This window comes from Schistocerca gregaria, chromosome 2 (genome assembly GCF_023897955.1).
Source record: "Schistocerca gregaria isolate iqSchGreg1 chromosome 2, iqSchGreg1.2, whole genome shotgun sequence".
Taxonomy (NCBI): Eukaryota; Metazoa; Arthropoda; class Insecta; order Orthoptera; family Acrididae; genus Schistocerca; species Schistocerca gregaria.
This window is the reverse complement of record NC_064921.1, coordinates 121840897-121859178: the sequence shown is the minus strand read 5'-3', so window position 1 is coordinate 121859178 and position 18282 is coordinate 121840897. Positions and strand designations below refer to the sequence as shown.

General features: G+C 40.5%; 1 protein-coding gene across 1 annotated transcript in view; it reads left to right on the top strand.

Annotated features, from left to right (window-relative positions):
• Positions 1-18282, top strand: part of LOC126336485 (dynein axonemal heavy chain 7) — a 978012-nt gene that overhangs the window by 566354 nt on the left and 393376 nt on the right. The window contains exon 38 of the mRNA XM_050000228.1: positions 9957-10097. Coding sequence (XP_049856185.1) covers positions 9957-10097 — 141 coding nt within the window. The remainder of the gene's footprint in view (positions 1-9956; positions 10098-18282) is intronic.

Below are 18282 nucleotides of genomic sequence, written 5' to 3'. Positions count from 1 at the left end.
TTAATTACTAAATAATACTTATGTAGTTTTTCAGAAGAAGTGGGTAATTTGAGTTGTATATCACATTCCTCATATTTCATCAGTGTAAGGTCGAGAATGTTGACTGGATTCCACATTATTGTGAAACTCTGGAAGCTGCATGAACACTTATACTATTTGCAAGCATATATGAAAAAAAAGAAGGAAATTAATTCAGTTTTATTAATTTGGTTTTATCTACGTATTTAACTCTTAGATAATTATTGTGGATATTAAATGAGTTGCAAATTCAAGCAAATAGTAGATGGTGAAATTTGTGTCAGAGAAATTATCAACAGGAACTCAAATTTACCTTACAAATTATGAATGCATCATATGATGTTATCTTTTTACTGACTCACCATCAAACAAGACTATATACCTGCCATATTGCATGTACACAGTGTGCTACACCTATGGTAGGGGTGTACATTCTTCCAGCTGTCTGGCAAGCTGTGAATTTGTTGTTTTCAAAAAAAAAAAAAAAAAAAAAAAAAAAAAAAAAAAAAAAAAAAAAACTTAAATTGCGTGTTAGCAGCTAAAATCTTGACAAAGTGTTTCTTTAGGTGTTTGCTTCCTGCGCACAAAATTTCAGGACTGGTTTTGACATGTCGGACTGGATTGTTCCTTTGTGCGGAACCATAATATTCTCCTTGAAAAACTGAGGTTTTATGGAATTTATGGTACAGGAAACTGATGGATAATGGTGTATGTAAGTAAAAGTAAACACAATGTAATACTTAATAATTCAACCAGAGTAAGCAGGGGAAATATTTCTGGCTGGGTCGAAATCTCTTAAAGGGTTCCAGAAGCATCAATCTTAAATCCGCTATTGTTTCTCGTATTTGTAAATGACCTGTTGTCTAATATCCAAGAAGCATAATTATTCCATTTTTCTATGACACTAGTTTGTAATCAATCCAAATACACATACAGCAACAGCAGAATTTGCAAATACTTGTCTTAAAAGTATTATTGAGTGTTTTTCTGTGAATAGTCTTACACTTTATTTAAAAAAGATACAACATATTCAGTTCTGCACATCTGGAAGTACTCCACCAGAGATATGTATAACACATGGTTAGTAAATAATCTCTAGGGCACAAACGTCCAGATTTTTAAGTGTTCCATATTAATGAGAATTTAAACTATCAACACACATTTTGTAGCTCTTAAACAAACTTAGTTCAGGCATATTTGCAGTTGGAATAATTCCAAATCATGGGTAGAGACAAATCAGTAAGTTGACATATTTTGAGTATTTTTATTCAGTAATATTATATGGACTAATGTTCTGGGGCAACTCAGCTTTAAAAAAGGAAGTGTTCATTACTCAGAAATTCGCTGTAAGACTAATAAGTGGTGCTCACCCATGATCATCTTGCAGAACACTGTAAGGGCCTGGGCATCATGAGTACTGACTGCTTCACAGTATATTTATTCACTTATGAAGTTTGTTGTGAATAATCCACTGCAGTTCAAGAGGAATGGTGGTGTACATAATTGCAATCCCAGAAGAAAAAATGTAATTCATTACACCACATCAATGTTGTCTTTAGCACAAAACGGGGGTGCACAATGCAGCCACCAAAATTTTTGATCACTTACCCAAAGATATAAAATGTCCAATGGACAGCAATCTTAAATTTAAATGCAAACTGAAAAGGTTCCTCCTTGGCAACTGCTCTTATCTCCACAGAAGAATTTATAGTTTTGTAGAATGAGGTTTTCACTCTGCAGCGGAGTGTGCATTGATATGAAACTTCCTGGCAGATTAAAATTGTGTGCTCGACCGAGACTCAAACTCGGGACCTTTGCTTTCACTGGGAAGTGCTCTACCATCTGAGCTACTGAAGCACAACTCACACCTGGTACTCACAGTTTTACTTCTTCCAGTATCTCATCTCCTACCTTCCAAACTTTACAGAAGCTCTCCTGCGAACCTTGCAAAACTAGCACTCCTGAAAGAAAGGATACTGTGGAGACATGGCTTAGCCACAGCCTGGGGGATGTTTCCAGAAGGAGATTTTCACTCTGCAGCGGAGCTTAGATGGTAGAGCACTTGCCCATGAAAGGCAAAGGTCCCGAGTTCGAGGCTCAGTTGGGCACACAGTTTTAATCTGCCAGGAAGTTTTATAATTTTGTAGTTCATAAAAGGTGATGGGTGTTATTTATTAACTCACAACAATACTAAGAAAACTTTAGATAATCTGCTTGCAGCCATACATACTTATGGATGTATAACATGAATATAGGACAACTTGTTTGACATTTCTATGCTTAATCTTCTGTTGAGCTAGGTGTTTTTCGCAACAAGATCAGTTGTGATGTAGGAGACTGATCATATCCCTATTTGCATGCTTATTTATTAAATTTCATTAAGAAAACTAATAATAAGTAGAAAATAACTTTAATGAAAACCAAAATAACATAGAAGCCCAACAACAATAGAAATATTAATCATTCAGTGGATTTGTTGTCTGTAGTGGACTCTGCCGACATATGGTATCTCTCTTTTTCACATGCTCCCTATGAAATTTCATAATTAAACTCATGTAAATGATAAGTCCTCAGCTGTTACCTGTTCACATCTCCAGAGTGACAAGTTATGTATTTATATTAACAAAAGTAGTGGGCAGAATGAGTGGAGAAGGGAAAGGAGTGGTGAGGTTTAGGGAAAGGGGTAGAGTTCAGAAAAGTGGCCCGGAACCTGCGTCAGGGGAGACTGACCATTGGGTACTGCACAAGACAAGATTTGAAAACGTGGAAGCTTAAAGGTGGAACATAGTGTAATATATAAAACAGAGCTAAATGCTAAAGTATCAATCATGAGTTAAGAGGGTTGAGAGACTTAAGTGCATTGCATGTGACAGAGGTGGGAGAGGGATGGAAAAAAATAGACATGTCAGGAAATACAAGAAGAAAAAAACTAAAAGGAAGTGAAGAAAGGAATTGCTAGTGTAAAAAAAAATGCTGATACCAAAGAAATTACTCCACTCCTGGAAATTGAAATAAGAACACCGTGAATTCATTGTCCCAGGAAGGGGAAACTTTATTGACACATTCCTGGGGACAGATACACCACATGATCATATTGACAGAACCACAGGCACATAGACACAGGCAACAGAGCATGCACAATGTCGACACTAGTACAGTGTATATCCACCTTTCGCAGCAATGCAGGCTGCTATTCTCCCATGGAGACGATCGTAGAGATGTTGGATGTAGTCCTGTGGAACTGCTTGCCATGCCATTTCCACCTGGCGCCTCAGTTGGACCAGCGTCCGTGCTGGATGTGCAGACCTCGCGAGACGACGCTTCATCCAGTCCCAAACATGCTCAATGGGGGACAGATCCAGAGATCTTGCTGGCCAGGGTAGTTGACTTACACCTTCTAGAGCATGTTGGGTGGCACGGGATACATGCGGACGTGCATTGTCCTATTGGAACAGCAAGTTCCCTTGCCGGTCTAGGAATGGTAGAACGATGGGTTCGATGACGGTTTGGATGTACCGTGCACTATTCAGTGTCCCCTCGACGATCACCAGAGGTGTACGGCCAGTGTAGAAGATCGCTCCCCACACCATGATGCCGGGTGTTGGCCCTGTGTGCCTCGGTCGTATGCAGTCCTGATTGTGGCGCTCACCTGCACGGTGCCAAACACGCATACGACCGTCATTGGCACCAAGGCATAAGCGACTCTCATCGCTGAAGACGACACGTCTCCATTCGTCCCTCCATTCACGCCTGTCGCGACACCACTGGAGGCGGGCTGCACGATGTTGGGGGCATGAGCGGAAGACGGCCTAACAGTGTGCGGGACCGTAGCCCAGCTTCATGGAGACGGTTGCCAATGGTCCTCGCCGATACCCCAGGAGCAACAGTGTCCCTAATTTGCTGGGAAGTGGTGGTGCGGTCCCCTACGGCACTGCATAGGATCCTACGGTCTTGGCGTGCATCCGTGCGTTGCTGTGGTCCGGACCCAGGTCGACGGGCACATGCACCTTCCGCCGACCACTGGCGACAACATCGATGTACTGTGGAGACCTCACGCCCCACGTGTTGAGCAATTCGGCGGTACGTCCACCCGGCCTCCCGCGTGCCCACTATGTGCCCTCGCTCAAAGTCCGTCAATTGCACATACAGTTCACTGCACATATGGTTCACGTCCACGCTGTCGCGGCATGCTACCAGTGTTAAAGACTGCGATGGAACTCCGTATGCCACGGCAAACTGGCTGACACTGATGGCGGCGGTGCACAAATGCTGCACAGCTAGCGCCATTCGACGGCCAACACCGTGGATCCTGGTGTGTCCGCTGTGCCGTACGTGTGATCATTGCTTGTACAGCCCTCTCGCAGTGTCCGGAGCAAGTATGGTGGGTCTGACACACCGGTGTCAATGTGTTCTTTTTTCCATTTCCAGAAGTGTATATATTAAGGCCAGGCGCGTTGCAACAACCAAGGACCTGTTGTAGTACCAGATCCCACCTACAGAGATCTAAGAAACTGGCGTTCAGGGCAAGAATGCAGGTGCCACTGAGGTCACAACTGTCATATTGTAGGGCATGCTGTACAACAGGATATTGTGTGTTGCCAGTATGCAAGCTCTGCCTTTGGCCATTCATCTAAACTGATAACTTGGTGATGTAAAAGGCTGAACAGTATTCAAATAACGGATGGTATATGATATGTCATTTCACAGGTAGCTCTCTCTCTGATAGTATATGTTTTGCTAGTCTCAGGACTGGTATAGGTGGCAGTAGAAAAGTGCATAGGGCAAGTCTTGCAGTGGTGTCAGTCACAGGGGTAGGAGCCATAGGGTAGGGACAAATTATGTATTTAGCTTTTCCTGTATTTTCTTTGTAGTACATTTAAATTTCATGCGTGTTTTTCTGTTACAGATGTTTGATCTTGCATTTTGTGACTGCAAGTGTAAATTCAGTCCGTAGCACAGTAGTAGAGCACTTCTTGTGGTTTGAAGACAAGAATCTGTTGGTTTAGTAAGCCAGTCTGTCAGGCCCTCGGCTGTAGAGTGAAAGTTTCATATTTAGCTTTTCCTGTCTTTTGCTAATAATATATTTTTTAAATTTCTTGTGTGTTTTTCTGTTCGACACATTTCATCTCATATTTTCAACAGTAAGTGTAAATTCAGCCAGTCTGTAGTGCAGTTTTCATTTTCTCTGAACAGCCAGCTGCATAACCATTAAGGCATCAACGTTCTTTGGTGACATCTCAGGAGGGTAGGAAGTTACGTAACTAGGTTTCCATGTGCTTTTACAGCTTGCTTCTTCAGTTAGTTACACTAGGATAGGTAGGAAGAGGGCATACTGTGTGCAGACATGGGAGGAGCTACCTGAAGTTTGTGGACAGCTGAATGTGCTTTTGGCTATGGTCAGCCACGTTCAAGCTGCTGCATCAGGATGTAGCTGCAGTAGAGAATCTGGCATGTCATGTGGGACACCTCACGTGGTGCTTGTTTTGGCCAGTGGAACTGCTGTCGAGGCAACTCTTAGTAACCTAATGTGATGGATCAGCCCTTATGGCAGGGTGAAATGCAGGTGCTAACACATTCACATTGCTTGAGGCAGGGGGACAGTGTAGAGGCTGGCTGACTTGTATCACCTATTCATACATTGAGTGAACAGGAGGCTGTTCTTTCAGCAAAGTCTGAGCTGACACGCATGGGCAGGGGTCTTATAGTTACTGGGAGCTCCAATGTTAGGTGTGCTATGGAGCCCCTTAGGAAGATAGTGTCAGGGCTGGTAAGGAAGCCAATGTGCACTCAGTATGTTGAGTTGGCCTTGCCTGCAGCTGTCAACATGCAGGATGCAGTCATCCACAAACTGTGGCTTACATTGGCACCAACGATGCCTGTTGCTTGGGTTCTGACGCCATCCTCAGTTCATACAGATGTTGGACGAAGGTGGTGAATGTTTCTGGCCTTGTGCATGGGATGCAACCATGTTCCTGGAGTTGATTGTGGTACTCTGGTTTGGATCTGAGGGGACGCTCTCAACCAAAAGCTTTTTCAACTCTGTGACAGTCTCAGCTGCAGATTTCCGGACCTGCATTCTCATGTGAGAAACTGGAGCACTCCCCTTGATAGGTCAGAGGTGCAGTAGAAAAATGAAGCAGCTAATCAGGTAGCAGACTACTTAAGAAGTACACATATAGGTTTTTTAGGCTAGGCTATGGTTTGAGGTGCTTTTATGAACACTTATCAGTTGATACACAGATAGCAAAATCAGATCCTATCCAACTCTTTGGCTGTCAGAATTTTGTAACTAAATTGTCGAAGTTTTTGTGACAAAGTTCCCAACTTGACTGCCTTCTAGGAAAGTTCTCACACTCAAATTATTCTTGGGACCAAAGTAGAAACTCTGATACATTTAGCAAGTCATGGAATGTATATCAGAAAGACAGGTTAGATGCCATAGGAGGGAGCATTTTCATTGCGTTTGACAAAAAATATTGCGTCTATTGAAGTCGAAATTGATTGTGACAGTGAAGTTATCTGGTTGCATATAAAAGGTCTAGGTGAAATGAAGTTAATTGTTGGATGTTTCTGCCAGCCACCTGATTCCACTGTGCCAATTCCAGAGTCATTCAAAGAAAAAAGCAGTGTGTAAATGCCCAGATCATGCAGTACTAGCTGGAGGTGACTTAAATCTGCTTAGTGTAGGCTGCAACATTTATGGATTTGCTGCATGGAGTACAGACAGACAGATTTCGAAAATGCTTTTGAATATGTTTTCTGAAAAGTGTTACGAGCAAGCAGCTACTTCAGTAGTTCACTTGCAGTGGAAATATCTTAGACATTGTAGCTACAAACAGTCTGGATCTTGTCAATTATGTCAGTACAGAGATGGGGATTAGTGATAAGAATGTCACCATAGCAAATATGATTATGAAAGTTAATAAATCAGTCAAGAAGGCAAGTGAGAGTCTCTCTGCTACAAAGGAAGCTAAGCAGTTGTCAGGATTTCACTTAGACAGTGAAGTGACATCGTCTGATTCCACTTTGTGGCAAAAAGGAATTATGAGCAAATTTTAAACAGGCTGTAGATCAGGACCTGAAGAAGTATGTGCCTACAAAGTGGATGAAGGATGGTAAAGGCCTTCCATGTTTCAGCAACGAGATTCAGAAAATGCTGAGGAAGCAAAGACTGTTGCACTCTTGGTCAGAAAGATAACTCATAATTGACCTCATGCAAAGGTTAGTGGAGATTTGTGCATCTGTGGAAAGAATTATGCATGAAGCATACTATACAACTGCCATTGTGATACCTTAGAAATAGATCTGACTGTGAACCAAAGAAAATTACATTCCTCTGAAAAATTGCTAAGGAGGTCCAAGGCTTCCATCCAGCCACTCATTGACCAGTCTGGTGTGACAGCAAAAAAATAGCAATACAGAAATTTCATTTTCAAGAAAGAGGACCTTACAAACATACCATCCTTCAAAAAATCACAATGTTCCATATGAATAATATACATAGTAACATGTATCCCTGGCATAGAAAAACAACTGATGGAGTTGAAAAACAAATAAGCAGCCACATCCAGATGGACCCCTAATTCAGTTTTGAAAAGAATATTCTGCAGCATTGGTCCCTTATTAGCTTGCATTTATAACAGATTTCTCGCCCATCACAAAGTCGCAAGTGGCTAGAAAAAAGCACAGGTGACCCCTGTATATAAGAAGGGTAAAAGGATGAACATGCAAAATTACAGACTAATACCCTTAACATTGCTTTGTTGTAGAATTCTTGAACATATTCTGATTCTGAATACAATAAAGCTAACATCCAGGGAACAGTATGGTTTTAAAAATCATCATTCGTGTGAAATTCAACTACCCTTTTCTCATATGATATAGTGTGAACTATGGGTCGAGGACAAGGGTCAAAAAATTGGTTCAAATAGCTCTGACCACTATGGGACTTAACATATGAGGTCATCAGTCCCCTAGAACTACTTAAAAGTAACTAACCTAAGGACATCACACACATCCACACCCGAGGTATGATTCAAACCTGCGACTATGGCAGTCACGCGGCTCCAGACTGAAGTGTCTAGAACCGCTCAGCCACAGCGTCTGGCAACAAGGGACAGATTCCATATTTCTGGTGTTCTGAAATTTTACATGGCACCCCACTGCAGGAACTGAATGCATATGAAAGTAAGTTAACAGATATTTGAGTGGCTCAAAGATGTCTTAAGTAATAGACCCAGTATGTTGTCCTCAATGGAAAGTGTTCATCATAGACAAGTGTTATCGTCAGGAGTGCCCCAGAGAAGTTTGATAGGACCACTATTATATTCTATATACAACACTGATGTGGTAGAGAGAATGGGCAATAATCTGCTGTTGTTTGCTGATGATGCTTTCGTGTACAGGAACTGAAAGACTTGAAAATAAAAAAAAAGCTGCCAGGTCCAAAAGGAACCAAAATTCAGTTTTGAAAAGAATACTCTACAGCTTTGGCCTCTTATTAGCTTGTGTGACTGCAGGAGGACACAAGATGACTTAGACAAAATTTATAGTTGGTGTGATGATGGCAGGTAGCTCTAAATGTAGAAAAATGTAAATTAGTGTGGTTGAGTTGGAAAGACGAACACACAGTTTTCAGATACCATGTTAGTAGTGCCATGCTTGACACAGCCATATCATTTAAATAGTGACTCACATGTATTATGGAGATGCTTTGGAAACAAAAATGGGAATTTCTGGAGGGAAGACAATGTTTTTTTTGAGGAACAATGTTAAGAAAACTTAGAGAACCAGCATTTGAAATTGACTGCAGAACAGTTCTGTTGCCACCAACATATATTTTACATATGGACCACAAAGATAAGATAAAATGAGAAATAATGACTTTTATGGCAGCATATGGTTCGTTATTTTTCCCTTGTTTTATTTGTGAGTGGAACAGTAAAGGAAATAAGAAGTAGCGGTACAAGGTACCCTCTGCCACAGACCATACTGCGTCTTGTGGAGTATGTATGTGAATGTAGATTGCCACCTCTGTAGTACCAGTAATTGAGTCTCTCTTGTTGGTAACTTAACAGAATAAGGGTACAGCTCATGTCTTCAGAGTTTAAAGAAAGGCACTTATCCACTACCTCAGTTTATTTAAGAAACTGATAGTTACAACTGTGGGGAGCTGTTGTATTTCATTTCTCACTTACAAATCAGCCTCCCATTCATTTACTGGTCTGTTATATCTATCTGCACACTCTGACTCAAAGGGGATTTTATTATGTTAGTGCTCAAATGGCATCTTTATTGTTAACTTCCCTAGCCCTTCTCCACAGGTGTGAGGAGAAGCTTTCAGAAGAGAAGATTAAAATAATTTGGTAATTATGAGACTAGTGGATAGGAACTGTGCAAACAGGGCTAAAGGTTTCTCAAAACAACAAAGCCTGTTTTGAATGTGATAAAGGTGACTTGCAGAAGTTAAATAGCTGCAACAAGAAAAGTGTAGCAACTTTTTAATTAGATCACACAGGGTGACAAAATTTAAGATGTCATATAAAACTGCTGGCATGCATCACATATCTTCCCAAAAATTGTGGCAGTAAACATGTTGTGCAGAATTATAGGACTAATACTACTTCAGAATGTTAATATGTAGATAAGGTCAAGGAGCCTTCACTGTGCCATTTTGTAGACTGTTGAACTGTCGTTATGTATGCGTGTGGCACAGATATTGACGGGGATTATACTGTGCTGTCAGTAAAAACTTAGTATGAACACCAACATATTTTATCGCCAGTTTTCACAGTTAGCTGTAATGGACAAAGTCCACACTACAATGCTTGCAATAAGATGTATGTTTTACAGTTACCAAGTTTAGTTTTATTCGCATTTTATTATTGCAAAAATTCACCAGTTCAGTAGTTGATTAACATTTTGTTTTTAATTATCAGATCAAAGAAGAGTCCTTTCTTGAAGATCTCAGCAACCTTCTGAATTCTGGAGAAGTTCCAAATATATTTCCAACAGATGAAAAAGCAGATATTTGTGAAAAAATGCGAGTATTTGATCGTCAACGGGATAAATCTGTTCAGGTTGGTCATCAGCATATTATCAATAAAACATTTTTCAGTGTATTGTATCCCCTTTAGCACATATGAATTGAAAGTTGGTTAACAGATATTTTGAAGATAATTGTGATCATCAAAGGTGAAGTAAATAATATGGTAAGTGACAGAAAAATCCTAGGCCCAGCTGAAAATTTGATCTGAGATCTTTGGCTATGCAGTCAGACACTTACTGTATTGTGTTACCAAGAAACTACACTTACATCAGAATCTATAATCAGTCTGTAAGTATGCAAGAATGTTCAGTTAATAGTGCAGTGCCTGTGAAAAGCAGAGATCCAGGTTTGTGTCTCAACCTACCACTGAGTTTTAACTTATCACAATAGCTCAAAACATAATTGGTACCAAGAGTTCAGTTGTGAAACTCAAAAGAGTTTTATAGGTTAGGATAGACTGCTACTCACCACACACAAACAGCCACTGACTTCTGATGATGGTAGCATCGTGTGTGTGTGTGTGTGTGTGTGTGTGTGTGTGTGTGTGTGTGTGTGTGTGTTTCTACACCTGAAAAAGACTTTGGTAGCTTAATGTACTTTTATATTTTCCTGCCTGCTACTCAATGCCTTATTTGTGTTGTGTGTAGCAATCTATTGTGATTCATGTTGTTGTTATTCCATTCCTGATTTCCCATTGTTCAAAGAAGACTTTCATACATGAAAGTTCACTATGTGAACACAGTTAAAACTGTATACCAAACAAGAAGCCTAGATTTATTCCTTGTCCACCATAATTTGTGTTTCATAGAGGATGATAAAAAAAAGAAACAATTACAAACTGACATGGTATACTGGGCAGTAATCACATAGGAACTGGGAATCACATGCTACAGATGGAGGCCCACAGTGTGAGATGCTCAAAGTTTTTTCCAGATGCATTAAAACACACTGCATTGAATTGAATATCCTCTCAAAGATACCTGGTATATCTCAAAGACATCCTGTTTCCACAGCAATCCTGCCCACTAGGTCTACCATAATGTAACAAGTGTTTCATACACAAGGCACTTTTGATAACCGCACAGGAAAAAAAATGAATAGGGGAGAGATTGGATGATCATGGTGGCCATTTGAGTGATCCATTGTGATCAATCCAGCTGCTGGGAAAGTTTGCCTGAAGATGTGACCTCACTTGTCTGCTGAAATACTTGTGGCTCCATCATGCTGAAATCAAATGCAGCAACAAATAAATGGGAACATCATTCAGCATGTCCAGCAGAGCCTCTTGCAGGAATCTGAGATATATGTGACTATCAAGTCAGTCTGTGAGAATATATAGGCCAATTCAGCAGACATTGACGATGCCAGACCTCACATTAAGGATAAATTTGTGTTGTGAGGCAAGCATACATGTAGCTTGTGGGTTCACATTGGCCCATGTATGCAGATTGTGAGCATTCATCACACTCTCATTGGTGAAGTGGACCCTCTTGAAGCTTTGGTCTGCAGTGGATTTCTGCAGAAACCACCACGCAGATCCCATGCCCTTCTTGTAGTCCACCAGTTGCAGTGCCTGGATGCATTGGAAATGAAACAGATGTAGTCCTTCATCACATACAATGCACCAGACAGAGGGTTGGGGGATATTAGTGGCGTGGGATAGACCTTGTGGACTTTTTGATGGCATAAGCTGCACCCTTTTGAGAATACTTTCTTTTGCTGCAACCATCTGTGCTGCTCATTGGTGACCAGGATCTGGCTTGTGTTATGGAATGAGCCCCAGTTTTGCACAGTTGGTGATGCAGGGTGGAGAATAATGTGTGGCATGGTACCTTTCTATTGCCATATTTCGCGTGATACAATCACACAGCTTCTCATCCACTGCAGTTGGCCACTCCATAATCAAATGTGTTTCAGCCATTTTATGGTATGTGTTGCTAGCCATGTTACTCCCAACACTTCCATGGTGGGAATCATAACAATCTCCATGCTCTCCACCTGTTTTTGTATAGCAATGTGCTCTCATGGTTGTAGTGCCCTCTTATGGCATCTGCAACTCCCAGTTCCTATGTGATTACTGATCTTTGTTGTATACCCATTATGCCATGTAAGTTTGTGAACGTTTTTTTGACGCACCCCATGTATTGGAGTGGAATAACATGAGAATATTTATCTGTATTGATTCTAACTTACTTTACAGCAGTCAGACTTAAACCTTCACAAAACAAGAAAAAGTAGAAATCAATGTATCTCTTCAACACTATTTCCATGAATGACCGAACAGTGTAACAGATATAAGACTGACACAACAAGTAAGAAGCATACCTAAATTTGTGTCATCACTGAGTCACACATGATTATAAAAGAATAGGTGAGATAATTCAAGAAAACAGGATAAAATAATTTGCTATAAATGAAAGGTGTCACAAAATGGAAAGGACATATGTAATAACAAAACAACATTTACAATAAAGGTCTGTAGCTAGAAATGCAAATATAATGCATTACAACTTGGCAGTAAGACTACAGTGCCTAAGTACAAGATTATTAAGTAATAATGCAATATATCAAAACCTAGAATAAATAACAGGAACAGTTGTGGAAAGAAGACAGACAGTTTTTGGCCATTTATATGGACTGAATAACATTGGTCTGACAATCCATATCTTCAAGTACTCAGGGGGCTAAAATAAATAGCTGACATTGAGAAGTTAATTAATACTGTGAGATACAATCTTAAATAAAACTCATCAGAAGACAAAGACTTTCCTTTATGATAATGTTTTCAAAGCAAAATTATTCCAACCATATGATATAAACCACTTAAGCAATTGGAAATCGAGGAGAGAGATTAGTTTAAATAGAAAGAACCACAAATTATTATGAGTTTCCAAGGGAGAATTAGGCAATGATTGAATGAAGCAAGGGAAAGGAATACAATATAAAGCAAATAGGCAGCTTTCAGAGATGAAATAGTGAAAGCAGCAGTAGATCACATAAGCAGGGTAAGGAGTCAGTCACCATTCTCACCTTAAGCCATTTGTTTTAATGTTGACAATGTTATGAAAAGGGTAGATTGCAACCCACTATAAAAATGACACACTGAGTTGCATACAGGCACATCAAAAAGACTGTTACACACTGAGCTTATGGCCAAACCTACTTCATATAGTGGTACTTCTGAATCCTAATATTGCATTGTCATGTCCTCATAATTAGTGTGGCATTTATATGGAGCCACTTCCATTGAGGCATCACAGTTCTTGGTCAAGTCTTCATTTCCATTTTTCAGAAGCTCCTGTTGTTGTTCTGTGTCTCATGATTGCGATAGAGCTTCATGCAAAGAACATGGGTGACATGTCTTTGATTTGGTCTACTCAGTCGAGGACCATCATCATCATCTTGTAGGTGGTGTCTCATTAGCAACTTGGGGTTCAGTATGGGCTAAAGTAGCATTTTATGACTTTTCTGTTAGCTAAATGTCCACATAGGTGTGAAAATGCAGGGTTGTAACTTACAGGTTGTTGTTTGGCATTAAAACATTGGTGGTCATTATCCTGGGCATCTAGGGTGTGTATGCATGCCACTTATCTTACCACTTCAGTTATGATGTAGTGCATTTTGATGTAATCGTCTTCAGCACCATTAGGTTAAAGTGGAAGTGAAGTCTATGTTGCTAGTCCTGCTTTGCAACTATAGATTAGAGAAAATTATGCGAATACTGGCATGTCTTGCAGCAGAATACTGCCATGTCTTGCTTTGCTGTGTTGTGTGTGAAAGCCGTGACAGACAGTACCATGCCCTGTTCTTTTTGTTTAAGGCCACAGTACATCAATAGAGTATGCACCAATGACCTCACAAAATGTTCTGTAATGCCATTTGTCTGAAAGTGAGAGTAGTATGTAATTGTTGTCATATGGAAGATGTAGCATCATGACATCACTTCTGACACCAAACTTGACTGGAAGATTTTTGCACTATCAGAGATCATTACCTATGGTGGACCATACTTCAAAGTTATGTCTTTGGCAAGCAACCTGGTAATATGTCTTGTCATAAATTAGCTAACATGACAAGCTGCTATTTCTGTTCCATTGGGCTGTAATTCCTTTTATACAATGTTCTATTTAGAAATCTAGGTTATATTTTGGCACCTACTTCATTCTGTAAGACCTTTATATAAAATTGTACTTGATCAACCCTTTGTTCAGGTAAAATGCTCATGGGCTATCACCAGTGCTCTTAAGTTCCTCTAAATGATAATGTGAAAGACAGTATTCTTGTATTTGTGTCCACTTTTGTATACTACTGTCATGTCATATTTGTGCAGCTACAGTGACTCTTGAAAAGAATGATCTTAACAATGAACGATATGTGAACTCACTGATAGCCCAAATACTGCGAAGCCTTATTCTCATTCAAAGGGCAATTAGTCTTGGACTTGGAGAATACTTTGGAAGGATAAAAAATTATATCAAAGAGATATATCATGGACAAACATCAGTATATGCAATGTAGCCTTTCACAGCCAGTATTTGTTTATTTACACCCAGTTAACCAAGGCTATATCACAGTAACAGAAACTTCTGGAAGGAACAATATATAAAATGAAGGAAAGGTAGCCACCCACCTTTAGCAAACTGATGTGTGAGACATAGACACTTCAAACACAACACAGTATTAATTAGATTTTCAGAATGGGCTCTTATTCTAGCATCAGGTGCACACATGTACATGCAGTACCACACAGACCCCAAACACACACTACCGTGGCTGTGGTGACATTGATTCCTACATACCAGTTGCCTGAAAGGGGAAAGGGTAAGGGAAAGATGCAGGAGACAAGGAGAGGTTAGCTAGATGCTGTGAGGTAGAAGTGGGAAAGGCATATGCCTCAGTGGCTGCACAACAAAATGGAAGGGGTTCTGATTGGGTAGGGTAGTAAAGGAGATATTGCGAGGGTGTGTCGGGAGGGGGGGGGGGGGGGAGAGTAAAGTCGAGAGGGAGACGCAGACAGGGAGGGGAGAGAGAAGGAGAGAGGGGTGGAAGGGGGGGGGGAGGAGAGACAGACAGAGAATGCCCGTATTGGGTGGGGAAGGAAAAATGGTGGGATAAGAAAATGGTGGGAGAAGACAGTACATGATCTCAATGGGGAAGGAGTGCTGTAGACAGTGACAGAAGAGAGAAGGAAAAAACGTAAGTCAAAGTAATGGAAAACAGGTTAGTGAAGATTAGACCAGGGGGATTGCAACAGATATTGGAGAGATAGTTCCCACTTGCGTAGTTCAGAGAAACTTCTGCTAGAAGAGAGTATTGAAATGGCACGCCTAGTGAAGCAGCTGCTGAAGTCTTGTTTGTTGTGGTGCACAGCATGTTCAGCAACCGGATGGTCAAGGTTATGGTTTACCACAGTTTGTCGATTACCATTCGTGTGAATAGACAGCTGGTTACTTGTCATGCCTATAGACAGCTGTTCAGTAACTGTAGCATAGCTGATGTATAACATGGCTGCTGTCATATGTGGCTCTACCGTTTATTGGGTAGGAAATACATGTGACTCGGCTGTGGTAGGAGGTGATTGGTGAGTATATGGAACAGATCTTGCACATGGGTCATGCACAAGGGAATGACACATGGGGTGTAGATCTGAGAAGAGAATTTGAACAGACATGCACAAGAATATTCTGTAGGTTGCTTGAGTGGTGGAACTCTCCTTTGGGTTGGATATCCATCAGAGTGTGGTGAATGGTTGTCAAAGCCTTGATGAAGGTAGTACTTCAGCCTTTCAAGGCCTGGCTGATGCTGGCTGATCAGAGTAGAAATTGTGGGCCAACCCTTTATGTCTATCTTCTGGTTGTCCCATTGTGGCTGGTTACAGTGCTCCCACAGAACGACTCTCTGCCTTTAGTCTTAACACCTCCAAACAATTGTCCATAACCTTAATCTCCCATCCGACATCCGAGATGTTTGCTCACTCCTGTCACTGCCTTTACATGGCTCCTGTCCCATTACCACCAGTCTCCTTATTAGTCACTGTGAATGTGATATCCTTGTACACCAACATCCCCCCTGCCCATAGCCTTATGCCCATGGAACACTACATTTCCCAATATCCTCCTGATATGAAACTTACCACATCTTTCCTAATCCTCCTGGCCAACCACATCCTGACCCACAGTTACTAAGCCTGTCTACGGTCACTACACCACTATTACCACAGTTCTGCATATTTGTACTCATCTCTCTGATTCATTGTCTTTCCACTGATGTCATTACACCCAGATTGTTTGCTTTTTAGAGTTGTTAGTGATCATTACAAAAATGTGTAAGACAATCTCTGTGCCCAGCAACTGTGAAGTACATTTTGTAATATGGTCTTTGAAAGCAAAGAATGTGAAGCCAACAGAAACTGGTTTTCAACTTTTAAAGATTTATGATGAACATGTAATGACTGATGGAATGGTGAGAATGTGAGTGAGACAATTCAATGGCTGATGAACCAGAGTTCATGACAAAGCGTAGAGTGAGCAGCCTTCTTTTGCCAATGATGGTTTGGTTGAGAAAGTGAATGAGAAAATTCATAAAAGGAGATGGGTCACAATAAGAATGCTTTGTGATCAGTTTCCATAAATTTCAAAAACTTTTTGTGTGATATTTTCACAAATCACTTAAGCTTTCGCAAATTGTTTTCCCATTGGGTTCTGAGAATCCTTATGGATGTCGAAAAAACAAAGTGACTTGGCAGTGATTTGACATTTCTTGTCTGATGCAGTGATGAGTGAGATGAATTTTTAAAGAGTTGTGAAGTTGTGACCATTGATGAAACTTGTGTTTGTCATGTCAGTCTAGAATCAAACCAACTGTGGTAGAATGGAGGTACTCATGATCACTCATAAAACAAAAATTCAAAATAATGTTGTGAGCACAAAAGAAAATCATGCACATTGTGTTCTGGGACAGACAGATATTATGCTTGTTGAGTTCCTTCTGAGTGGTGACTATCAAAGCTACAAGGCGTGGAATGCTTAGTCATAATGTTGCCTTGCTTCATGACAACACATGTCCCCATTCTGTCGGTGTCACTCAAAACCTGATGCATCAATTCGTTTGGGAGATGTCTGATTGCCCACTGTACAGCCCTGTTCTAGCATCTTCTGACTACTAGTTGTTTTTCAATTTGAAAGAAGGCACTTTGACAGCAATGATCATGCATGGTGTTCATTGGTGGCATGTTTCTACAAAGAACAGTTAGTTTCTGTCTTTAACAAATGTGTGAACATTGGTGGCAACTATGTAGAAAAATACATTAAGGAATATTCTTGCTTGTAAAAATAAATTTTGGTTAAAAAATTTTTTATGGGTTTTCTCCAAAACAGTGCTTACTTTCTGGACATACCTTGTATTTCACTTTTGAAGGCCAAATCTATAAAAGAATCTGTGATACTGTCACGGGTACTCATACGGTACCAGTCTGTGCTAAATTTTTTATTGACCATCTGGAGAAATTCTTCCTATTCAATCAACATCTAAAGCCCCTTTTCTGGTTCAGATTTATTGATGACATTTGCATAATATTGACTCATGGCAAGGAGAACCTTTGCTCTTTTCTCCATAACCCCAACACCTATTCCCAAGTGTGCTTCAACAGATTCTTCTCAGTACAATGAGCCGCCTCTCTAGATGTCAGTCTCCACCTCTCATGTGGCTCCATAAATACATCTGTTCATATCAAGCCTACTAACCACCAACAGCACTTCCACTTTCACATCTTTCACTAGTTGCAAGTCAAAAAGTCTCTTCCTTTCAGCCTCAGTGACTCACGGGTTCCAGATCTGCACTGGAAAGTAGGAGTGGTTGAAATATGCTAATAATCCAGAGTCTTTATTGACAGACAATCCCATCTATCTCATCCATAAATGGATCTCCCATGCCATCTCTTCCTCTTCACACCAGTAAACTTGAAACAGCTGCTGGCCAGTACTCCTCTAATCATCCTGGTCATAAAAAATTCAACACATCCTTCATCAGGGCTTCGATTACCTCTCATCATGCCCTGAGATGATGGATATTGTATCCAAAATCCTACTGACAACATCCCAAGCAGTGTTCGCCACACAACCAAGCTACAGAATATCCTTGTCCCTCCCTATTCCAATCTTGCTCCTAACTGTGCACCCTGTAGGTCATTCCCTTGTGGATGACTCAGTTGTAAGATC